Source organism: Rhinolophus sinicus, chromosome 17 (genome assembly GCF_057876585.1).
Source record: "Rhinolophus sinicus isolate RSI-liver-muscle chromosome 17, RSI-T2T, whole genome shotgun sequence".
NCBI lineage: Eukaryota > Metazoa > Chordata > Mammalia > Chiroptera > Rhinolophidae > Rhinolophus > Rhinolophus sinicus.
The window spans coordinates 59,789,543-59,815,703 of record NC_142517.1 but is presented as its reverse complement, the minus strand read 5'-3'; the positions used below and the strand labels follow the sequence as shown (position 1 = coordinate 59,815,703).

The 26,161-nt window shown below is 43.2% G+C and overlaps 1 protein-coding gene across 1 annotated transcript in view; it reads right to left on the bottom strand.

The window, feature by feature from the left end:
• SLC12A8 (solute carrier family 12 member 8) overlaps window positions 1-26,161 on the bottom strand; it is a 123,422-nt gene that overhangs the window by 85,218 nt on the left and 12,043 nt on the right. Inside the window, exons 2-4 of the mRNA XM_019723083.3 lie at window positions 21,714-21,860; window positions 17,303-17,494; window positions 9,923-10,154 (exon numbers count right to left, since the gene is read on the bottom strand). Coding sequence (XP_019578642.3) covers window positions 9,923-10,154; window positions 17,303-17,494; window positions 21,714-21,860 — 571 coding nt within the window. The remainder of the gene's footprint in view (window positions 1-9,922; window positions 10,155-17,302; window positions 17,495-21,713; window positions 21,861-26,161) is intronic.

Here is a 26,161-nt window from a genome sequence, read left to right as displayed (position 1 = left end):
AGGAGCTGGTGACATGGCAGCTCAGATGAGAGCCACCTGAGAGGCAGTGATGGTGGAAGGCTGTCTGAGAAGGGGAGCACAGAGAAGAGCACGGACAGCAGAGGACTGAGCCCATCATCCCCCTGCCCACATCAGGGGACAAGAAGATAAAGAAGAGTAAGAAGAAAGCCAAGACAGTGTTGTGTCCTAGAAGAAATAGGAAGAGACTGTTTCAAATCAGTATGAGTGGTTGCTATAGACAGAATATTTGTGCCCCCGCACCCGCACCCCCCTCCCAATTCATATATTGAAGCCTAACTCCCAATGCAATGGTTAGACGGTGGAGCCTCTGAGAGGTGATTAGGTCACGAAGACGGAGCCCTCATGAACACGATTAGCGCCCTTGTAAAACAGACCCCAGAGACATTGCTTGCCTTTCTTCCATGTGAGAACACACAGAGAAGACGGCTGTCTATGCACAGGAAGGGGCCTTGACGACACACCAAATCTGCTAGTGTTTTTCCAGCTAGAGCTGTGAGAAAGCAATTTCTGCTGTTTATAAGCCACCCAGTCTATGGTATTTTGTTATAGCCGCCTGAAGGGACTGCAACAGTGGTCAACAGGACAAAAGGGGTCAAGAATGAGAAATGAGAAAAGGTCTGGATTTGGACATCAAGAGGTCAGTGGGACCTCAGGTAGAGCAATGTCAGCAGACAGCAGTCAGGCATGCTTGACCCACTCCTTTATAGCTCCCAAGCGGTGGCCTTGGCCCCCTTACAGCCAATCACAAGCCCCCTGCCTCGCGAAGGAGAACCAGCTCCCACCTGCTAGACTCAGCATGGGGCAAACCTGTGCCTGCCCTTGCTGTGCACTGTCCAATGAGAGCCGAGGCAGAGCAGAGCGTGCAATGTGGGTTCAGGAGGTGAGGGTACTACAGAGCCATGCTAGGCAAGTCTTGCTAGATAACCAAAAAGTTAAGCTTGGAGCGTCATAATTTCATTTTAAAAGGCAGAACCTAGAATTAAAATGTGCCACATGTCACCTTATTTTCTAAAATGTGTTTCTCTATATTTGCCTGACTTCTATGGCAATAACAGAATTTTGGCATGACACTCATCTTACATAAATGAAAATACAATCCAACAAAATGGCATTTTAGGAGCTTCAAGCCAAACAAATGCTTGAGAGTACCTTGTTTAAATTAAGCTGTCATGCTATTTAGCTTTTTACAGTAATGGAGTACCGTGTCCCCATAGCGCCTTGCGCAATGATGCTTATTTTGGAAGAGACAGGACAGGAGGTTAGGAGAGGAAGAGAGGCCTATGCTGCCTGCCTGTGGGCAAGGAGTCAAGAGGTGAGGAAACGGAGGCCATGAGTAAGATCCACTGTTGTGGGAAGTTTGGAGATGAAATGAAAGATATGACATAGTGGTTTGAGAGGCGGGAAGGATGTGCCAGGTGGAAAACATCAGACTACACGAAAAATCTGCACCCTGTCTGTGAGACCCCCCAGCCCATTCCCCCCACCTCCACCCTGCTCCCAGAACTGTGGCAGCCAGGCACGCCCCTGACAGCAGACTGGAGAGTTCTCTGGAGAACATGATCTACACCAGCGGAAAGACCTACAGAAACTGATGTTTGAGAAACTTCCAATGAAACAGCTCAGTTTGTCAAAGGATCACCTCACAGTGACGCCCTCCTGCCATAACTGCCACCCACTCAGATTGTGCATAGAACTTCCAATCAGCTTTTCAGTGCCTTGTCATTAAAAATGAATGAACGACAAGTACTACCAGACATTTTGAGAAATTCTATAGGAATTAATACAGAACAAAACAACTGAAACAAAGAAACCTGGAAAAAACCCCAGAATATAAATAGCAGAAGAAAATTTCAAAAGAAAATAAAACCCCTATCATTTATAGCCCAAAAGAGTCAAAAGGAGATATTATATCCATGAAACAAGAACAGAACGTGATTTTTAAACGAATGATCGGAGAACAACAAAGAGCTCTTGGAAATTAAGGACAGCCGAAACAAAAAATTCAGCAAAAAGGTCGGAAATAAAGTTGAGGAACTCTCCCATAAAGGAAGGAGAGAAAAGAGAGATAACTTATAGAAGACAGTAGAAAACTAATAATAATAACAAGGTTCAAACCAGGAGCTCCAACATCTGACTAGTCAGATTCAAGAAAATAATTAAAGTGTAAAAAAAAGAAAAAACAGGAGGGAAGAAATTGTCAAAGGAAAAATGGAAAATTCCAGATTAAAAATGCCCAGGCAAATGAATAAAAATTTTCACTTTAAAATTTTAGAACCTACAGGTAAAGGTGGTTCCTAAGCACTTTGAGGAGAAGGAAGATGTTATCTATCAAAAGCAGAAACTGGAATAGGGCCAAATTCCTGGATGTCGCTGAATGCTGGGAGGTAGAACAATGACTTCAAATTTCTAAGGCAAAATGATTTTCAGCCTAGACTTTCATATCTCCAACCAATCACATGTGAAAGTGGAAAGTGATGTTTTCCATCATAGACAGAAGAGGATGATTTAGCATCCAGACAACAGGGACCAATACTTGGGAGCAGTGAGGGCAAGTACCAGCCCCACAGCCGTGGTCCAGCCCAAGGTGGATCATCCAGGAGAAGGATGGTGAGAAGGGGGTCTCTAAGAAAAGACGTAACATAAGGAGCACTGGGGGAAATGCCTGTAAGTATTCAAAAGCTCTATGGAGATTTTTTTAAATGGTGGCAAAAACCTAGAAAACAACTGTCATGCAGGCTCTCAGCTCCCACTCCCCGCACAAGAACGCAGGATATGGTTAGGCCAAAAAGGAACAATGACGGCTGGTAGAGACACAAAAGCAAACATCTGCCAGTACCCCAACGAGGGGTCTTCCTGCACCCCAATCTTGCTGGCAGCTGGGTGAGACACAGGAAATAGGATCGACACAGGAAATAGGATCAACACGACCCGCAATCTGCCGCCTGCTTCTCTGCCAACCAACCCACCCCCTTGCTAGCATAGCCACAGTAGTTTTATCAGTGGCCAATGGCTAACTAGTTACAGCTGATGGCCATTTACTACCCGAGCCAGCACCTTTCCACGTGAGGTCGAGAGCCTGGAAACTGCTCTCCTGGCTCTGTCCGCACAACAAAGCAAACAAACAAAAAAAGAGTGTAGTGGGTTGCATGGTAGCCCCAAAAACATATGTCCACATCCTAGCCCTGAGAACCTGTGAATGTGACCTCATATGGAATAAAGGTCTTTGCAGATATAATTAAATTAAGGATCTCAAGATGAGATCATCCTGGATTATCCAAGTTGGGGATTTCCAATGATAAGTTGTCCTTATAAGATACACAGGAAAGGGGACAAGAGGAGGAGAAGGCCATTTGAAGACAAAGGCAGAGATTGGAGTGAGTCTGCCACAAGTCAAGGAAGGCCTGGAGCTATCACAAGCTGGAAGAGGTAGGAAGGCTCATCCCCTAGAGCCTGTGGAAGGAATGTGGCTCTGACTGCAGACTTCCGGCCTCTGGAGCTGTGAGGGAATAAATGTCTGTTGTTTTAAACCACCAAGTTTGTAGTTATTTGTTAAGACAACCCTAGGAAACTAATATATGGTGTAAGCTTAATTTCAAGAAAAGCTAAATGATATACAAAAAGAAAGCAATCAGGGTACACAATTTGGCTCAAACATGAATATTTTCATGTATATGTATTACGTTAATTACATATAAAAATTAACTTTAAAAGAACAAATGACATAGGAAAAAATTTTCAGCATATATAACAAACATTGTCTAGCACTAATAAAAGCTAGCTTTAATTCAACAATATTTGTTGAATTAAATAATTAAAAAGTAAGAAAACTTAAAAGAAAAATAGGGAAAGATCATAGACAACTGGCAATAAAAATACAAATAAAATTACCCTCATTAATGATTTAAGAATAGCAAATTAAAAGAAAAAGATCACAATTTTTGCCATCAAATGACAGAAATTTAATAGACTAAACTTATCCAATATTGTCCAGGGTATGAGGAATCAATAACGCCTATATATTCAATAATAACTCAATAAACTAGTGGGAGTTTAGAATGGAACAACCTTACTGGAAGGCAAAAGGTAAGATATGCTTGACCTTTGTCCTATGAATTCTATTGATAAGCTTTGATCCTACAGAAATAAACTTCAAATTTTGTACAAGGATATTCATGTCAGCAATAATTGTAATAGCAACAAACTGGAGGAAACTAAATGTCCATCAATAAACTAATGTCTAGATAGAAAGTATTTTAGATCTATAATATAGAATACTATGCAGGTATTTAAAAAGAATGAGGAAATCTTAAGTGTACTGACATTACAGGATGCCCATAATATGCTACTGAGTGGGAGAGGAAAAGCAGTAAAACAATGAAGAATTTAATTACATTTCTACAAAGAATTATGTTGTGTTTATGTGCGTGTTTGTGTGTATGTGTGCTTGGACATGTAAGGAAAATAGACTGGAAAGCTATTTATAAATCTCCCTCTGGGGAGCAGGAGTGGGAGAATGGAGTAGGGGGAGGAACCTTTCACTTTGTCTTTATATCTCAGGATTTTTTTCACAATACAAAAAAGATTTTTTTTTGTCTTTGAAATAAAGGGAAAATATAATTTGACTTAAGTGTATTTAATTTTTTTTCTGACTTGAAAATGAACTGTGTGGTTTTAAAATGTGTCTGCAAATTCTTTGACATGTCTCATTCAAAAGGTAGAAACTAATTCTCCTTCTTTTGAATGAGGGTCAGATTAAATGACTCACTTCTAACAAACATTGTAGTGAAGTTGTTGCTCTGTGATCGCTGAAGGCAGGTCATTAAAAGGATAGCTCTCTCTCTCTTTTTCTCACTCTCTCCCTCTGATTTCTTGGGGAAACGAGTCAGCCCATGACTTGAGGACATGTAATTAGCTCTCAGGAAAGGACGACATGGAGAGGAACTGAGGCCTCCCACCAATAACCTATACTAACTTGCCAGCCAAATCCTCCAGCCCCAGTCAAGCCTTCAGATGACTGCAGCCCCTACTAACATCTGACTGAACCTTATGAGAAACCCTGAGCCAGAACCACCAGCCAAGCCACAACCAAATTCCTGGCCCACAGAAAAGGTAAAAATGAATAAACACCTATTGTTGTTTTGTGCCACTAAATTTTGAGGTCATTTGTTCAACAGCAATATATAACTAATACCTACACCAATCTCCCTCTGGAGATCAGAAGTGGGAGCAGAATAAAGAGCCTAGAAACAGACCCACACAAATATAGTAACTGATCTTTGACAATGGAGCAAAGGCATTTCAATGGAGGCAGGATAGTCATTTCAGCAAATGGTGCTGGAAAGACTGGATATCCACATGCAAAATAATAATAATAATAAAATCTAGACACTCATCTTACATTTTTCACAAAAAATAACTCAAAATGGATCATAGACCTAAATGTAAAACACAAAACTATACAACTTCTAAATATAACATAGGAGAAAAATCTAAGTGACCTTGGGTTTAGTAGTGAGTTTTTTAGGTACAACACCAAAAGTATAATCCATGAAAGAAAACAATTGATAAGTTAGACCTCATTACAATTAAAAATTTATGCTCTGCAAAAGACACTGTTAAAAGAATTTTTTTAAAAATCCACAGATATTTGAACATACGAGAAGTCTGACAATTCAGTTCGCGAACTTGCCACCGTGCGCTTACATTGGCAGCACTGTACAAACAGCTCGGTGAGGTTTTATAAACTTGCTATATCAGTGTCTCACAGCTGTGTTCATTTCAACATGTGGCAGTGTCTTGCTGAGTGGCGTTCATTACTGTTGTTGTGTGTTTTTGTGTGTTGTCCCAAGAATGTCTGAACCTGAATTAGAGCAACAAACAAACATTAAATTTCTTGTTAAACTTGGCAAGAGTGGAAGTGAAATGAGAGACATATTAGTCCAAGTTTATGGGGATAATGCCATGAAGAAAACGGCAGTGTACAAATGGATTAAATGTTTTTCTGAGGGGAGAGAATGCGTCACTAAGGAAGAACGGTCAGGGCGGCCAGTAATGAGCAGAACTGATGAAAATTCATCAAATTGTGTGTCAAAATTGTTCAGTTACTGTGAAAAGCATAGGTCAGAAACTGTGAGAAACATTGATAGAAAAACAATTAGGAAAATCTTAACTGAAAATCTTGGCATGAGAAAGGTATGTGCAAAAAAGGTCCCGAAGTTCACAGGGCACTGTCTGTGAGGAAGTTTTTAGCCAGTAAACAAATAACTGTGTTGGAACACCCTCTCTACTCACCTGATCTGGCCCCCATGACTTCTTTCTTTACCTGAAGATAAAGGAAATATTGAAAGGAAGACATTTTGATGACATTCAGGACATCAAGGGTAATATGATGACAGCTCTGATGGCCATTCTAGAAAAAGAGTTCCAAAATTGCTTTGAAGGGTAGACTAGGTGCAGGCATCGGTGCGTAGCTTCCCAAGGGGAGTACTTCGAAGGTGACTGTAGTGATATTCAGCAATGAGGTATGTAGCACTTTTTCTAGGATGAGTTCATGAACTCAATTGTCAGCCCTTCGTGTATCTGATAAAGGGATTGTATGCAAAATATGCAACAAATTCCTAAAACTCAACAGTAACAAAACCCAATTTTAAAAATGGACAAAAAAATCTGAACAGACATATCACCAAAGATGATATACAGAACTCAAATAAGCATATGAAAAGATGCTCATTAGGGAATTGCAAGTTAAAACAATAATGAGATACTACTATGTACCTATTAGAATGGCTAAAATCCAAAAAACTGATAATAGCAAATGCTGCCGAAAAAGTGGAGCAGCACGAACTCTCATTTGCTGCAGATGAGAATGCAAAGTAGTACAAAAGCACTTTGGAAGACAATTTGGAAGTTTCTTACAAAGATAAATATAACCTTATCATACAATACAAAAATCATGCTCCTAGGTATTTATTCAAATGGGTTAAAAAGTTTTATACTCACAAAAACCTGCAGATCAATGTTTATAGAAACTTTATTCATAATTGCCAAAAGCTGGAAGAAACCAAAAAGTCCTTCAATAGGTAAATGGATTTAAAAAACAAAACAACAAAAAAAACTATGGCTATACAATGGAATATTATTTAGTGCTAAAAAGGAGATGAGCTATCAAGCCACGAAAAGACATGGAGAAACAAACCTTCAGTGCATATTGCTTAGTGAAAGAAGCCAGCCTGAAAATGCTGCATACTGCATGATTCCAACTCTGTGCCATTCTGGGAAAGTCAAAACTACAGAGACAATAAAAAGATCAGTGGTTGCGAGGAGTTCAAGTTTGGGGCAAGGGATGAAAAGTTAGAGCACAGGGATTTTTAAGGCATTAAAACTGTTCTGTATGATGCCGCAGTGCTGGATATGTGTCATTACATACAATGCTTGTCAAAGCCCACAGAGCTATACAGTACAAAGGGTGAATCTAACCTCAATTATGGGCTTTAGCTAATAATGTGTCACTATTGGCTCATCAGTTGTGACAAATGATTAATACAAGCTGTTAATAATGGGGACACATTAATACAAGCTGTTAATAATGGGGACACTGGTAGGGGTGGAGAGGAAGGATATAGAAACCTCTGAACTATCTGCTCTATTTTCTGTAAACCTAAAACTCCTCTTAAAAGCTAAAGTCTTTTTTTTTTTTTAAAGTAACACTAATCAATTGAAGGAAAAGTATAAACAAAATAATATAGCCACCCATAATCTCAGCAGAAAGATAATAACTGTTAACACTGAAGCATAGTTCCTTCCCGTCTTTCTTCCAGTCTTTTTTCAAATACCTGTGTATACGTCACTTTTTTTTAAAGAGTTGAAATAATTCTGCTAAATCCATTCTGAAGGATTATGATCTAGTTTTAGTTTGCATTTTTAACTGCAGAGAAAGTAGCCCCATATAGAAAACATCAGTGATACCAAAAACAGATTATAGAGGGGCCAGTTGCTATGGGGATGATTGAAAATAAATTTTATTTCACACTACACCCTGCTAATGTACTGACCAGAAAGAAGGAGAAATATTTGAAGTAACTTAGAAGAGCAGCCAAGAAAAGCTCTAATCAAGAAGAAGGAAAATACATCAGCCTAGTGAGGTTTCAAAGAGGCCAGTAGCGTCATCCTGCAATTTAACTAATTATGCCCTTTAGGCAACCATATAGATGGAGGGGGGAAACACCCAGGAATCAGGGACTGGGGTAGACTCTCTCCTGCGCTGCCAGTTTGATGGCCAAACAGGCAGCAGGTGTCCCTCAGGATATGGCTTGTCTTTACAAGGTGGAGCAAAGTCAGGAAAAATAATCACCCCTCCCCTCCCATGGAGATGTTGCAAGTATTTAGCAAGCTGCCAGGCCCAGGATTCACGCGATCTGTTTGGACACGGCATTGGCCCTTGGTGCTGGAGTGGGTCCTGAGACCCCTTCTATACATACTGGGTCATGGGGCAGTCTGGACTTCTGGGGGAGGGACCAGGGTGCCAGAGGGTGGGGGGCACGCAGGAAGGTCAGAGGAGCGATCGAGTGACTGACTTTCCAGTAGAAGAATTTAAATATATGAAGAAGTGATAAGACCAGATCAGTGTGTAGTACCAACTGAATTCTGACCGTCCTTCCACCAAGATTTTTATGAAAAGACAAGCCTGTATAGGACACACATCAGAAGCAGCCTTGGAAGGGAAAAGGAGAGCTGCTATCACAAAAAGACAGCCAATAGGGTGAAGACAGGCCCAGCTTCCCACGTCAGGGAATAGCTCAGCTTTGGAGCCACATAGATCCAGTGTCATTCCCAGCTCTGCCATGCATTACCATGAATTATATAATCTCTGAGCCCCAGTTTCCCCATCTGGAAATGGGTATACCTATTCCTCCCTCATGAGGTTATGATAAGGATTACGTGACATGAGCCACGTGAGGTGCTACGCAAAATGCCTGGCACATAGTGTTCAGTCACATGCAGCTGCGGTCACCACCACGACCATTAGAGGAGACTGTGCTGCAGATCTTTCTTTTCTCTTTTTTAACACAGCTGGTGGCCCCATTTCCCTCTCCCTGTCCACATTGCAACATAGATGCCTGCTCACTATTGCCATATAAACACAGAGTCCCCGAAGTGTGAGATGTCAGGCAGTTCCCTTTTTTCTACAGCATCCTAGGAATAGCTCTGTACTCTGGAAAGAAAGACTTTTGATGCCAAACCTACTCAAATTGCAAAGCTATGAAATTATGGACAGCCTGGGTAAGAGCTTCTCGCTCAAAGCATAAGGATTTAGGATTCGAGTTGCCAAGCATCCCTAAGGCTGAGGAAAACCATGGGTAAACAGTCATAGATTGAGTACCAGTATAGGACACAATTTCTCAGTGGTCCCAAAGTATACCTGGCTGTTTGCAACATAGAAAACTATACATGATCAAACCTATATCTACCTCCATCTCCTAAAATGATCATTAACATTTACATCAAGTCCTTTTAAAAAATAGAGTATGACAGATCAAATTAAAGTCTATTTTCTTCCCTACCCCCAGATCTATTTCTTGCCCACTCCCCTAATCACTGTTATGAATTTGATGTTTATCTAGTTGTACTTTATTCTTTGCCTCATCTAAACTTTCTGGGTTTTTTAATACAAAGAAAATAAAAAGAAACACAGAAAATGTGCTAAGTGAAAATGTCTGTGTGAAGAGGGGCTTTGGGGCCTCCACGCTGTGCCAAGACACACCCCCCATCACCTGTTCCACGAACGGCACACTCTCATTACAGGTAAAGCCTATTTAGGATGAGTCTTGCAAACTCACATCTATAAACATCTAGAAAGCAGTGGAGAGCCTGTAAGGCCATCTCCTGAACTCCAAAGGCTTACCTGGATCCAGGTGTGTGAAAGAGCCCAGCACGAAGTCCAGGGTGGACACGGCCAGCAGCAGCAGCAGCAGCAGCTGGAGGCGGATGATCCATTTCACACCGGCCAGGTTAATCCCCAGCAAGGCCAAAAGTACCGCAACGGAAATTCCTCGCACGGCCCAGATATTCCTGAGGCCCAGCAAATCTGAGATGGATTCAGCAAAGCCAGTGATGTACATGGCACCTGCAACACACTGACGGGAAAGTCTAGGTAGGAAGAGTCGTCCAGAGGGAACAGTGCAGGAGTCCATAGGCCAGAGCTGCCTGGCACTGAGGACCCTGCTCACGCCGCCAGCACAGGACCTGGGAACCAGGACGGGGTTCAGTGAGCCCTTCCTGCCCAGGAACCCTGCCTCAGGCCCGTTTCTTCTCATCTACCTCTCTACCATCCTCCAGAGGGGAGAATGAATGCCCACCCAAGCCTGGAGCTAGCCGATTGTCACTAGTTACTAAAATGAAAAGATTATGGGAAGAAGAAGATGGAACTCTGGGCCAAGAAAACCTCTGGATTTCTCTATCTGAGCTATTCAGGAACTAGAGAATACAAACACACAGAGAGCCCCATCTCAGAACCTTGGAAGGGCAGTGAAGCAAATCCCAGATTTTCCTCCATTCCTTTGTAGGTCACTATTATAAATATATATACGTATATATATACATATGTGTGTGTGTATATATATATATATGTAACTTGGGAAAAAGAAAGTGGGCAGGACGTCTTTTCAATGTCATTAGAACAAAGGCTACCCAAGGACTATCTTGGGTATGTGACTGCATTTAGTTTACTATTAATTATATGTAGTAAATGTCCCAGAATTAGCCAAGTTACATGTTAACTTACAGTTTTTTGTTTTTATTTTCAGCAGAGAGGAAATCTGTCCAGTGGAACGGATGACCCAAAAGATTAGGGTTTGTTGTCCCGTTAAGACATGAATCAGTTTTGTATCTAACCCAGCAACCTTACCTTTACATTTATTGATTAAATTGCCTATTCATTTATGGGCTTGATCTGTATCCATCCAGGCTGCATACCTAGCATCTCAACTGTTCCTTAACATCTTACTGGCTCCTCCATTAATTAACGAGTTAAAGAAAATCTTTGGCACGTATTTATTTTATATTTGCCTGAGAGTCACAATTTTACCTTTTTAAGAAACTTCGTAACACAATTTCAAATACATACTTGAAAATAACACCAGCCTCACTTTCCATAATTCCTCCACCCCCCTTTCATATCAGGTTGATCCCTTCACCATCCCCCAGGAGAGCAGGCCACTCTCATCACTGTCGCTGCGCTCTGACTGTTCTCCCAAAGAACAAATTCTATTCAGGCCTCTGTCAAGTTCTTCCTTTTCCATGAAGTTTTTCTTCATCCATCTTTTCTGAATATATATTATGCTTACTACTGGCTCTATGTAATTAATTATCTGGTTCCATATTCTATTATTTAATGCATAAAAGTTTGTCTCCCCATACGTACCACCAAGAATGCAAACATCTTAGAAAACAAAAATTTTTATGCTGATTGTACCTCTTAAAATCCCCTGCATTTGCTAAGTAACTTGCAAACATTCAATAAATACTTTGTGATTATGTTTACTGCATGAAAGTGCTCTGGGAAGCAGGCACCATTAAGTTCCAGCCCTTTTATATGAAGACCAGAAGGGTAATACAATTTCTGTGTTGGAAGAGAGCTCAGGAAGAAGGCCCCATTCTTCACGGAGATTGGTTTACTTTGTAACTAGATGTAAGATCATATTCAGTGTTCCCCACATTCATATTAGGCATTTCTGTTTATATTTGGGTAAAGGGGGGGGCCCAATAAATGTGGGGGAAATACACTCCTCTCTGAGAGGGAAACAGACATAGAGACAGAGACAGAGATAAAGATAGAGAGCCTGAGATCTAGGTTTTCCTGCATTCAACTCAGAACTCAAACTTACTCCTAACGAAATACCAAGAGGAGTGTGATGGGGATACTGATGCTATTTCATCAGCATTTGGCCAGGTCAACGGGATTCTTCATGGTCAGACATAAGAGAGTAAAAAACCAAATGATAAAAATTTAGTAATGATGATCGTTTGTATGGGCATCACGTTCCCACGTAGCTGATGTCTCTAACATGTAGAAAGCGAGGCCGGAACTTGAATATGACCACTTGCATCTGGAGCTTCCAAACCGGTTGTTTCTTTTTCCAGCTGGAGAACAGAATTTGTTCACATGAAGTGAGCCAAGAAGTAAACGCTGCCTTTGTTTCCAGTGACTCCAATAGAGCTTCTCTCTCAGATTTATACCTGAAATAGTTTTTTAGCCCAAAGACTCCAATAACAGAAAAAAGAAAAGGCTCTTGGGGATGTGTGAAAGAGCATGGTGGTTAGAAGCATAGACTGTGAAACCAGACTATCTAAAGCCAAATCCTGCGGCTCTCAGTCCTAGCTGTGTGACTTGGGGAAAGTGTTTTAACCTCTCTGTGCTTCATTGCCTCATCTGTAAAACATAGATAATAATAGAACTTACTTCAAAAGGTTATTGTGAAAATTGAGATAATTTACATGAAGTCCCAGAACAGTATCTGGTTCATAGAGTTATAGAAATAATAGCTATTGGAATTATTATTATTATTATTTTACTGCTATTAGCCACTGAAGAAGAGGAAACAATAGTTAGCCATGAATTTCATAAACTATTTTGTTAACATTAAATAGATGCTGGTAATGTCACTCGGAATTTGCAATATAAGCTGTAAGTAAGAATTCTTGAAACCCAAGAGACATACTTTAATAACAGTCCCAAATTAAACTATCTTCTCAAAGTCTACAGGTTTGGGGTAAGAGATGAGGGTATTTATGGTCAGTGGAAAAGTAAAACTATCATAAAGATTTCATATTTCTTAGGTGGAGGAACTACTAAATAAATGTTCCTGGTTATGGAGTACGGCTTCTAAGAGTGAACTATAATTACTTACAGAACTAAAAGCATGGCAGAACTTCCTAATCAAGGGGGGAATGCAATAAAAATAAATTTGAGCCATATTGGCAAAATAAGGAGAAATCAAATAATTTACAAATTATCTAGAAAGCCATGAAAAGGAACATTGTTTTATTCTAAAATCTGAGAGGCACATTAACCCTGTATTCAGGGGGTGGGGGTGGGGGAAGTATAATTTAAGTGTTTTTAGTCATTAAAAGAGGCAGAAAAATAAAATATTTAACTTAAAAAGTGATTAAAAGATCAACATAAGTAAAAAGACTATAGGAAGTGATACTTAATAAAAGGAAATATGAAATTAATGAAACAGAAGGAAAACAATAATGAAAGAAAGGATATAGTGAACAAAAGCTGATGTTTTAAAAGACCAATAAAATACATCAATACCTGGCAACCTTAAAAAATGAGAAAAATTAAAAAATGAGAAAACACAAAAATATAGACTACTGAGAATGACAAAAGGAATAAAACTACTCTTACAGAAGAGATTAAGAGAATGAATAAAGACTGTGAATGTGTCATAAGTTATAGTACATTCACATTATATAATACTAAGTAATTAGTTTAAAAAGCATGGGTTTAAATGGACCCAGCAGAATGTCTATGACCCACTGTTAAGCAAGAAACACAGCCACGGAACAGAGCATGAAATTTGTCCCCATTTCTGTAAAACCAAGCAAGCACGTTGAAATCCATAAGTGCGTATAGATGAGCATAGGAAGGTGCCAGAAGAGGAGACCAGGTGTTCACAGCAGTTCTCTCAGGAATGTGAGGGAAACTAAACTTTTTCTCTACGTTATCTCTGATGTGTTAACTGGCTGCAGTGGACATCACTTCACAATTTTAAAATAATTTTATAATGGAAAAACTAAAACATACTAAGAGCACTACTCTGTTTATGTAACAACTACATTTGGGTCCACACAGCGCAGTGCGTCCATGTGGAGGAAAGCAGCCTGGGACCCACACCCGGCTCACTGCCAGCATCCAGGGGACTGGCCTGAGCTCAGGCCTCCCCTTGGGAGGGGTGGTCAGGCTGACTGCTAGCCTATCCCCAGAGCAATCCAACCACCCCAGAGATGGTCTACCTTCCAACCATGTACACCCCATTGTTGGAAAACATTCCTTTTGGTTTGTTTAATGGATAAACATCCCCATAGTTTCTTCTATTTTAAAAGTATTTTTATCTCCTCTTAAAGTTTATAATCTCAGGCATTCCTTTTCCTTTTTCGTTCTCTACAGAGAAACTTCTAGACCCTTTGCCCGGGAAGCGGGGATGGGGGGGAGGGATATGTCATCCACCATTTAAAAGACAGAAGGTGACCTATTTTCAGGGTGTAACACCTCCCTTCCAAGGTTTTTCTTTTAGAAAAATTACACTTTCACAATCATAGGCATTTTTTTCTTTTCATGTTTGACCAGCTACCTAGAAGACCAGGGCTGCCCCTCTCCACGCCTCCCCTTCTATACAAAATCCCTGGTTTAAGGTTCATGTCCATCGGGTCTATAAAAGTTCTCCAGTACTCCAGTGTTTCTGCACAGAGCCCCGCATAGAGCATAAGCCATTAATAAGTGCTTTTAGACCGGACAGTGCAGGCTGAAGCTGGATACTTGGTGACCAGGAAAAGAAGCCCTCAGCTCCACAAAGGTGAGTGGGGCAGGGAGTAAGCAGGGGCTCCAGCTTATCATCTCCTCCACTGGTCAAGGGGTCTGGCCCCGCACAGGATGCCTGCCACCAATGCCTCAGAGAGATGGGGCGGGGTGGGGGGGGCAGAGGGGTTGGGAGGAGGCAGGGCAATGAAAAACATCTGCAAGCTTTAAAAATCATGATTTTAAGCGTTTATATCTTCTAATTTTTAATGTTCTATGGCAAGGCTTGGCAAACTTCACCTCACTGGCCAAATCCTGCTCACTACCTGCTTTGGGAATAAAGTTTTATTGGCACGCAGCTATGCCCATTCCTTCATATTGTCTAGGCACTACAACAACAGAATTGAGCAGTTGCGACAGAGACATAAGAGTTGCAGGAGCAGCTTGCTGACCCCTGTTTTGGTACAAACAGGCCATCTGTTCTGGCAATGCCTAAAAATAAACGATTCCATGAGCAAGCGTGCCCTTGAATGAAGCCATGAGGGGTTAATAAGAACCAAGAACAGATTCAGAATCTCAAAAACCCTAACCAACCTCTGGAAGAAAAAAGATCTCAAATCAATGACCTAATCTTCCACCTTAAGGAACTAGAAAAACAAGAGGAAACTAAACCCAAAGCAAACAGAAAGAAGAAAATAATAAAGATTAGAGCAGAAATAAATGAAGTAGAGGCCAGAAAAACAACCGAGTAAATCAACAAAACCAAAATTGCCTTCTTTGCAGACAAAACTTTAATAGACTGACAAAGAAACAAAGAGGTAAGACTCAAATTTTAAAAATCAGGAACGAAAGAAAGGACATTACTACCAATCTTGCAAAAACAAAAGGATGATAAGGGACTCTATGAACAGTTATATATGCCAACCAATTAGATAGCCTCGATGAAACGGACAAATTCCTAGAAAGACGCAAACTACCAGAGCTGACTCCGGAAGAAATAAAAAATCGGAATATGCCTATATAAGTAAGGAGATTGAATTAGTAATCGAAAAACTTCCCACAAAGAAAAGACCAGGACCAGATAGTTTTACCGCTAAATTCTACCAAACGTTTCAAGAAGAATTAATACCAATCCTTCGCAAACTCTTCCAAAAACTAGAAGAGGAACACTTCCAGAGGCTCGCACTATCCTGATATCAAAATTAGACCAAGATGTCACAAGAAAACTACAGACCAATATCCTTCATGAATAGATATGCAAAAATCCTCAACAAAATACTAGCAAACTGAATCCAGCAGCATATAAAAAGAATCATGCAGCAACCACAGCTTGATCAGAGAGCCCCAGCCCAGGTCAAGCAGAGGTGTGAGAAGACACTGACCAGAGGGCCGCAGAGGTTTCTGACTGAGAGGCCCAAATGCAAAGAAAGCAAAGCAAGCAGGGAAGTGGATGTGACTGACGGCTGCTCTGGCAGCAGCCGCTACTGCTCAGAAAATGTCTTCTTGGCGAACGTTGTTTCTTCCAAGTTAGTCCACATACAGAAGACTCAACATCCCAGCTCCCTCCCACGCAGCACTGGTCCCGTCTGTGGCACACAGGGAGTAAGAAAAGTGAGGATTGCTGTTTGTCCATCTTGCAGCCCACTTGGCTATAAAATAGCAGAAAAGTAAAAACTAGATATACAAACCCCCAGGATAATGAAATAAACTGACTGTTTATTACTCACCTTCCAAACTACTATGCTTAAAGATCTTTCTCCAGTAAAGGCAAGTGGTTTGTAAGAATGCAGTGACAATCTGTCTGCCTTCCATGCATCTGTCCTACACACACACACACACACACACACACACACGCACACACGCGCACACACACGCATACACACCCCCCCCCCCCCCGCTTTGTGCTGTTGGAGAATCAGACTTATTTATGCTAAAATACCCTGCCCCTGCTGCTTAAAAATAAAAGAAACAAAACCTATGCTTTCTTTGAGGAGACTCTTATAGTCTCACTTAGACAAATTCTTTTCTTTAAGCTGTTTTTTCAACCACCCACCACCCTTTGCACAATCATAAAAGCCTTTTTTTCAAGCTAAGGAGTGCCTACAAAGAGCTACTTCTTAATGTCTGAACTTGTTTCCTCTGCATTAGGTCACCATCCCTGCGTTTCAGCTAAATAAGCCTCACTATTTCTCCCTCCTCACTGGTTTTCTGAAAGCCTTCGGCCACCCTGGTGACGCACCCCCCTCATTAGTATTCTCCTTTGCAGACAGGGGTTTCCAGCCTCGCTGTGAAGGCCGTCAAGCTATCAAAGCACCTAGAGCTCCAGCTCTTTAGAGAAGTGCCTGCTTCTAGGAAATTCCTTTGGCACAGGTAAAATGTCCCCTCTTCAGCACAAAAGTGCCCCAGGGACTGGGTCACCTGGCTCCGGCCACTGTCCTGCACTCACCTCCCCAGAACAGGCAGCAAGAAAAGTTCTAGCCCAGGACTTGCCTCCCTGATCAAATCAGGACTCCATGAGCATAAGTGGTGGAGGGGAAGGAGCACTGGACTAAGGGTCAGGGCTTAAACGGTGGGCTTGACTGTGCCTCTGAGCTCCCCAGTCTGCCCATCTGTAAAATGGGGGCAATTGCCCCACAATTGCCTCTTTCCAGGTCCACTGAGAACATGGATGAGACAATGGTGGCAAACAGTAGGTAAGGGAAGAGAGGCCATATACATTGGTGGTCTCAGGACAGTTCCCCTGTCCCAGCAGCCCGGGCTCACCTGTCCAAACACATACAGCAGCCCAATCGTGCCTCCAGTCTGCCCACCCAGGACCGAGGAGATCATGGAGTAGACGCCACCACTGCCAACGCCGCAGTGCTCCCCGACACCAATGCCAGACAGCACAGTGACGAGGGCCACCAGGACGACGAAGGACACCAGAAACATGCCCATGAGCACGCCTGTGTTTCCCTGCAGTGGAACAGCAAGGAGGAAGGTCGGGGTTAGGATAAGGAGGCCTCACCAGACTCACCGGCCCCCCTCCGCCCCCCGGAGCACTGACCACCTCCCCCGAGACCCACAGACATGGGGCAACTGAGAAAGGACAAAGGCAGCAGTGTGATCGGAGTAAGGCATGGAAGAAATTCCAGATGAAGGGAAATGTCCTTGCTTCAAATTCTTCAATGACTTCCCATCACCCATAGGGAAAAGTCAAAGTTACCTGCTACACTGATGAGGCCCCTCCTACTCTGTCCCGTCTCCACCTCCTCAGCCCCTCTCATCCCTTTGCTGACAACCCTCCCCACCCCCCAATTCACTCTGTGCCCCCGCCTGAAGTCACATGTTCTCTCCCCACCACCCTCTCACCATGCCGATCCCTGCCAGGAATGCCTTTCCTGCTCATCCACTTTCTTGCCAGGTTCACTCAGTGTTAAGGAGTTTCCTCCTCCAGGACGCTGTCCCTACAGCCCTTCCCCTACCGTACCCAGGGCTTAGCACTTATCATACGGAGTCTGCTTCCAAGTCGGTCTTTACCTCTGGGCCGTGAGCTCCAAGACAGCAGCATTATGTTTGATTCAGTTGTGTTTTATTTCAGGCAACATCTTATTTTGCTGATTTTATATTTTTAATGAATTATATAATTACTATTTTCATCCTTTCTATGTGCTTTTAAATTGTCTGCCTGTGACAATAAAACATCCTGTACCAATCTTTAAATTTTCATACAAAAACTACACTCTAACATTTTTCAATTTATAAGTATGCTGCCAAATTATTATTTAGAATTAATATTGTCTATTTAAAATTCATTTTGCAGTGACCTCTACCTATTTTAGTCTTATGCCATCTCCTAGAAGCTCTATGTTATTTTTGGCATTTCACATTTGCTGGTTTTTTCCATGATCAAATATGATTTTTCAGGTAAAAGTTAACATCAGAACCAAAATATAGAGATCACTTTAGGGCAAAAGGATGTATGGGTGTGGTAGGCAGTCTCAAAGACGGCCCCAGTGATCCCCACCTACTGACCCTCATGCCCTTGTGTGACCTCCTCCCCTTGAGTCAGGGCTGGACCTAGTGACTCACTTCTAGAACAGAACACTGCAGAAGTAATGGGATGTCACCTCTGAGATGAGGACATAAAAAGACCATGGTTTTCCTCTTGGGCACTAGCTTTCTCTCACTCTCTCAGGTTGCTGGCCCTGGGGGAAACCAGCTGCATGTAATGAGGCAACCCTATGAAGAGGCCCACATGACGAGGCCTGTCAACAACTACATGAATGACCTTGGAAATGATCCTGCCCCAGTAAAGCCTTCAGATGAGACAGCAGCCCTGACTGACAGTTCAACTACAACTCCATGAAAGACACCCAGCTACGCTGCACCTGGATCCCTGAACCACAGAATCTATACGATAACATAAAATATAAGATGACATACTCATTGCTTTCAGCTGCAATGTGTTGGGGTAATTTGTTATGCAGCAACAGACAACTAACACAACCGTACCTTCACTTTGGGGACGCAACTGACACTTGTGGATAGCCACGTCTCAAAAAAATATAACCCAGTGGGAGGGTTAAGAGGAGGCCCTTAAAACAATCAGAATAGAGAGAGGTTACCCTTCTTTCTTCCCACTGTTCCATAGTAACTCCTTGCACTCACTAGCCAGGCTTCCCTCTGCCACAGTGCTGGGCTGATGAGTTTCCCTTGGACACAGGCTGGAGATGTGCTGGGCAGTGAGGGGGCCCCAGGAAGGGGCAAAATCAGAGGTCGATCCCAGAAGTCTCAGGTTGCCTGCCAGGACTAGGAGTTTGAGCTGGAACCTTTGTGTTTTTGTAAGTGGGACTCCTTTAAGTTTGGCAGGAGTGTGGTGGGCATGAATTCTTAGCATCCACCCCAGCAAGCTTGCTGACCCTGCCCTAAGCTTCCCATACATTAATAAAGAAAAAAATCAAACCCACCCTGGTTATGGTTAAGGTTGAACCCTGATCCAAGGGCTTTTTAAAAGAACACTTCTACTTTATTTTCAATTCTCACCATTACAAATATTGGATTCTGCAAGATCATAGTTAAAACTCTTTGTTGTGGGATATCAATTTATATACATATAAGGGTTGGATCAAAACATTCCACTTTGGGCTCGCTGATATTAAATCAAAATTTATATGAATATATGAAGTATGAAACTTAGAAAAGGCCTAAATGATAAAAAGTTAAGATAGTTAAGTATTCACTGATATGTCTATTGCCTTTATCATAAATAATATAGTATTAAGAATTCAACTATTTTTTAGTCTACAAGTCAGATGCTATCAAGCGAACTGCCATGTACTCTAAAATTTTTACCTCAAAGACAAACAGGAAAATCTAGTAAATTTTAAATTTCCAAATGTTCTCAGAAAGAATTATGAGAAGCATTCTCCACTTATAAAACACAGTTGGATAATCCATTTACCCTCAGTGAACTCTCGGTGTGTGTTGTGAGTAGCAATGAAAAGACTCTATGACCTTTTATGGACTGTTAGCTCAGGGACTAGAACAAGAGCTCAGGAAGGTCTGGTGCCACCAGGCCACCTGAGAGGGCTAAGAACCACCCCCATACATTCCACTACAGTGAAGCTTTAATCTCCTGGAATTTGCCTATGTGATAGTTAATTATATGTATCAACTTGGCTAAAGTACGGTGACTGGTTTTTCAGTCAAACACTAGTCTAGATATTGCCATAAATACATTTTGTAGATGTAATTAACATTTGCAATCAGTTGATTTTAAAGACATTTCCCGCCATGATGTGGCTGGGTTTTACCCAATCAGCTGAAGGTCTTAAGAGCAAAGACTGAGGTTTCCCAAAGAAGGAATTCTGTCTCCAGACTGGAACACAGACATTCTGCCTGAGTTTCTAGCCATTGTACTCAAGCCTCAAACATCAATTCTTACCTGAATCTTGTTTTTTGGACTTGCCAGCCCCTACAATCACATGAGCCATTCCCTAAAATCAATCAATCTCAAGCTCTCTCTCTCTCTCGCCATATATATATATATATATATATATATATATATATATATATATATCCATATATATATGTGTGTGTGTATATGTATGTATATATATGTACATATATATGCGTATATATGTATATATACACACACATATATGTACATATATATACACATATATATACACATATATATATACATATATATGTGATAGATCCCTAATACAATCTACACTTTGAATGGACCCCTATCTCTGTCACCTGCCCAATCCAGCTCACCTTCCAAGGCCTGGTTCAAGCACATCTCCTCCAGGAGTTTTCCTGGATAGAGGAAAACTGTATCCTAGATACATTCACAGCCCATTCCACTCCTGAGGGAATTATCGCTGCTTGGAGACTTCTCTTGGATTCCTGATGTGAAATCTAACCACCATGGCTGTTAACTCCCTGCGAGGATGGACAGGGCCTTGTATTTTGTAATCCTACTGGCACACAGTGATACCTGTGTGATACCTGGCACACACCGGGTGCTCATTAATGCTTGATTCTTGACTGGCTGGCCGTACCGAGCAGCGTTTTGAGTTTACCGAAGTCCCCAGGAAAAGGCCCTGCGTGAAGGGCTGAGGACCCTGCCCAGGACACACATTGGCCAGGAAGGTCCCAGGACGCTTTCATATCAGACAGAAAGAAGAAGACGGGACAGAGGAAGACAAACGTCCCTCGCGATCTCTGGCCCTGGGTGTAGGCAAGGCACACCTCTGACCAAGCACAGCCTTACACGCAGGGTGTGTGTGGGGGGGATTGCGGGGGAAGCAACCACATGGGTGAGGAGCTGGTGCCACCAGGAGGGCACCAGAAGAGCAGGAGACTCCCAGGAGAGCTAAGACGGTCACCAACAGGAGGCAGACTTGCGCCTCTCTGACCGACCTCTATTCCTACCCATAAAGTGCCCTGACTTTTGTGCTCATTTCTGTCATTAAATCCATGGTGAGGTTTCCATTGGAACCTCTGTGTGAGGCTGAGCTTCTCGGGATTCTCATTGTAAAAGCAACGTTAGCTAGTCAATGTACTTGCTTCTTGGTTCATGTTTCTGGAGCTTCAGGAATCTGTTCTGTGAAATGCGCAAAAGTGACAGAGCTTCTCATGTCACAAGCCCACGAGAGACTCGTGTCACCAACTCATCACTCACCACCAGCCAGCCAGTCCTCAAGAAGAGGACAACTCCAAAAATGTTTATCATGCAGGATGTGAACACACCATCCCAGGTCCCGAACAGCACTGGCTCCCATACAAACAGCTGGATCTTCCACCAGGGCTGGGGCTGGGCCAGGGCCCCCTGAAACAGAGCACACAGAAGGCAGCTCAGCAGCAGTCGGAGGGCCAGCGAGGGGAGAGCAGGGGAAGCAGATCAGGAGGAGGGAGGAGGACTCAGCGTTACAATCGTCCCATCTCACGCCCACAGGGCAGCCTGTGTGTACACACACACCCAGAGTCTTGAAGACTGAGTGTGCAAAAGGATTGCTCTTCTCTCCTAACAGCAGTGATTCGTGTACCCATACGTATGTGTGGGCACTAGTTGTTCAGCAAACACGGTCCCTTTCCTTCTGGCCACTCAGTAGACTACATTTCCCAGTCTCTTTGCAGGTACGTAAGTGTTTGCCGTGTGACTGAGTTCTGGCCCCTGGAATGTAGGTGGAAGGGCTACTGCCACTTCTAGGTGAGTGTGGGATTCCGGGTTCTAGCTCAGGCAGTGGTCATGAGCTGTGGGTAATGCCATTGTCCCTTTCAGCCCTCCAATCCTAGAGGGGACGGCAGCTTCTGACAGTGCCTAATCTTTGGGTAACCTTACTTGACATTTTTTGCTCCTCCAGCCATTCTAACACATGTGTAATGAATTCTGCATAATAAATTCCCTCTGTTTAAAATACCTGGGGTGGTTTCAGTTTTCCTGACTGGACCCTGGCCAATCCAGTGATCTCTAAGCCCCCTTCCAGGGTTCTAAAGCATTGTTCCGCAGTTGTCTAGAATCAGAGGCTAATAAGTGGTTAAACAGATACCTTCCTCATTTTTCCAATTCACAAATAACAAAGACACTTATAGAACACTCAAACAGAAAGTCTTCACTAAAAAGACTAAAACCTTGTGGAAATACTAAAACGATCTTAAACAAAACCAGTAGCAACACATGCTGTGAATGGCTCTTGCATAGGTTTAGAAATTAATCAGAGTCAGCAGAGTCGTCCAATCCCCTCAACCACCCACAGCAGTTATCAATGACCCTGACCTGGGAAACCACTGAGAACCACAGGGTGCCATGTGTCTAACTGGTGTGCATGTGTAATCCATGAACACGGTACAACGGCTGGAGGAAAAGCAGAGTCACAGGGGCGTAGCTCCTGAGTGGCTGAAAACCATGAATGTGCCCATTGTTCAGGACCAAAGGTTGAGGCCAACTGTACTTGATCCAAACAAAAGGAGGGGATCCCAGCTCCTCTTTTCCCTTTTGTATCATACACTCATGGATCAAGAAATCATCAGGGACATCACTGAAGCCATAGGGACAGATGGGCCAGGGGACTCCTTGGTGTCCCCTGTCCATCCCTGACTCCGGCTGGAACTCCTTTTTCCTGTGTGTATTTCTGTCCATCACAAACCACAAATCAGGCATCTCCTGAAAGTCAATCAGTGTAAGAACAGTGATCATGGCTCAGAGCGAGGACCCTGCCAACCTATGCTTGTCCTTCAACAAATGGCACCAAGGGATGTGTTTGCTGAATGTACGATTGTTTTCCAGGATGCTAATCTCAAAATTCAGGCCATGGCCCAACTTCCTGTCTCTGCTTGTGTTCAGCTTCCTACCATGGCTTGTTACAGGCCTATTATTTATTAGAAACAGTAATGACAATAGCAACTATCAGCCACAAAGAGTAATAATTTAGAGTGCTTTCAGCTTCCACATCCATTGTCTGCTTTGATCCTCCCCACACCTCTGGGAGACAGGCAGGGAGAGGGCCCCTGTGTACAGCTGAGGAGAGAGCCTGGGAGGAGATACAACTGCTGAGTCCACAGCTGGGGTCTGAATCCCCTGCTCCAGACTTTCAAATCTGGACTTTGCCCTGTATCACTGGTCACTTGCCCTTTTCTCCCATAAATTTCAATCTTTCAGGTTTCAATTTCTAACATCGTGGACTTGGCTTAATTGTGAATACATCTGCCTTGCCCATAAAACTCCATTGTGATTTTAGAAACTTTATTCCTCTTTTATTCCAGCCTTCATATTTCCACTCTGAAGGCTGTTTTGCGTATGTGTTCATTTACCTAATGGTGTATGAAAAGGCTTTCACTCCCTGGATTTCACTGGACTAAATCAGCCTTCAAGTTCCTTCCATCCTCAGGTGCTTTCCAAAAGTCACCTCATCCACATAAACCCAATTGTGGTTGCAAAAGGTTTGTGATGAATATCAACACACTCTTATCACTTAGGAAGTTCCAAGGGTTTTAGGAATGAGGATGAAAACCAAAATACATTTCTTATTGTAAATCACAGCACCACAACTGACTACTCCACAACCCCACGCTCGCTCTGCCCTGCCAGCTCTCTCTGGTTCCCTTTAGCTCCTGCTCAGACAAGCTGGGGGCAGAGCCATGGGTCTGCAGCATAAGCAGATATCCAGTAAGAGGACAGAATATCAGCTTCTCCCACAGGCGAGACCTCATACCCAACATTCTCCTCTACAGGACGGCAAGGAATCCTTCTCACCTAGAAAATGTCCTCTCAGACTCTCCTTTTGTACCTCTACCCAATCCTTTCCATCCCCCAGGGGAGGGGGAGGCGGAACAGCTGAAGTGACAATAGGTGATAGTTGGGGCAGTTTTGGCTGCCTTATTAATTAAGCCCCATGGCAGACATCTGGTCCCAACTGTTTATAACTCACTTAGATCCTCGTTGTCCTCAGATTTAGGTCTTAGTCATCAATTCCAAACAACAAGAGTCCAATTCGACATTCTATGACCTAGACATACAGGCTGTGGGGCAAGAGAGGTGGCAACAGGCTGTGTGCTGTTCCCCAGTATGGAGTCTACTGGAAGCCGAGGTGGGGACTAAGATAAAGGAGCGAGAGAAGCAAAGCAGCCCCTCAGAATAGGCACTGCAAAACATGCTCGAGGGTCAGGGTCCTCTCTTCCCCGAGGACCCTCAGCTTGGCAGGGACAAGCTTGGCAGGTGCCAGGGTCACAGCAACTTGGAGCCTGGACCCAGGCGCTCACACCTCCGTGCTGCTCATGGCTAGGTCTTTCCTTCCCACACTCCCCGGATTAGAAGCTGGACCTTTGTTCCTCTGAGTCCAGGGGACTGTACCCCACACTGGAACACCACGGCTATCTGGGGGGTGTTTCAGTTCAGAGGTAGAAGTCTTTTTACTGGGAATAGAGAATCTCTACACCTGAGCGGGTGTCTAGAAAAGGGGGGAAAGTGCAGCTGAAATGTGCCCAGAGGAGGAAACACTCTGCTTCCTGCACCCACAAAGCTGAGATGAGTAAGAAAAATACCACAGGCAATGCTGTGAGTTCACGCCCAGGAGCCTTCTGTTTCAAACAGCCACCTCCCTTGGGCAGGCCACTTGCCAGCCCTTAATGAACACATCTGAAATGTGAGATGACACCTCTTCTCTCTTCTGGCAGCTGGAGGAGAAGAAACCAGGTGAGAAACCCTGCTTCTGCCCACTTGGGTCAGGAGTGGGTCAAAGCAAGATGCGGCCTGCCCCTTCTTCCCAGATGCTCACCCGTGGAGACTGGCTCCGCCTGGAGCACACACGTGAGCCAGCAGTTTGCTTTCCAAAAGCTAATTATTAATTATTAATTACACATCAGAGAGTCCCAGGATGCTGCTGAGCTGTGATCCGGTGGGCAGAGTGGGCACACCCCTTTCCTCTGGCTCAGAACAGGTACCATGTGCTGGAGCTGGGCAGGGGGCCAGCACGGCCACAGGCTCCATGGGTCAGAGCCCACCTGTGGTAACCCAATGAGATCAGATAGCTGCATACCTGCATCGGGGGTTTGTGTACAGGTCAGATGAGATGATGAGTGGGAAAGCCTTTTGTAAGCACAAAGTACAATAGACAATTTTAAATGTGGGCAAAGATGTCTTCATGGAAGTTGGGAGGAAGAGAAAAAAAAGAGGTCTTATTGAGGATGCATTTTCTACTTCCCTGGTTACTTTGCCTCCATGTTGGAGGTGCATTCCCTGCTCTACAGCGCAGACCTGAAAGCTACCTCTCCAAGCCCTGCCCAGTCCCAGCCCTTCTCTGTTGCACCCCTTCTCGCACAGACATGCAGTGAAGGCCTTGCACCCGAGTGGTACTGGACATGGAAACAGCTCTGCAGCGAAGGAGGCAAGAACCCACATAGAGTGGTCAAAGTCTGATTTCGCTGGGTTCCCATCTGGGCAGCACCCTTGGTCAATATTGATTCAGTCATTCCTAGAAATGGGCGATCGGCGTGGCAGTGTGGGTTTCTTCTGCCACAAAACGAGTTCAAAAGCCAATGTCTACATACAGGAGTCCTTGCAGGCTTGATCTGTGGTTGGTTTCTCCATGCCTGTGCATCCTGATCCCTGGCTAAGGCTGGGAATCTCCCAAG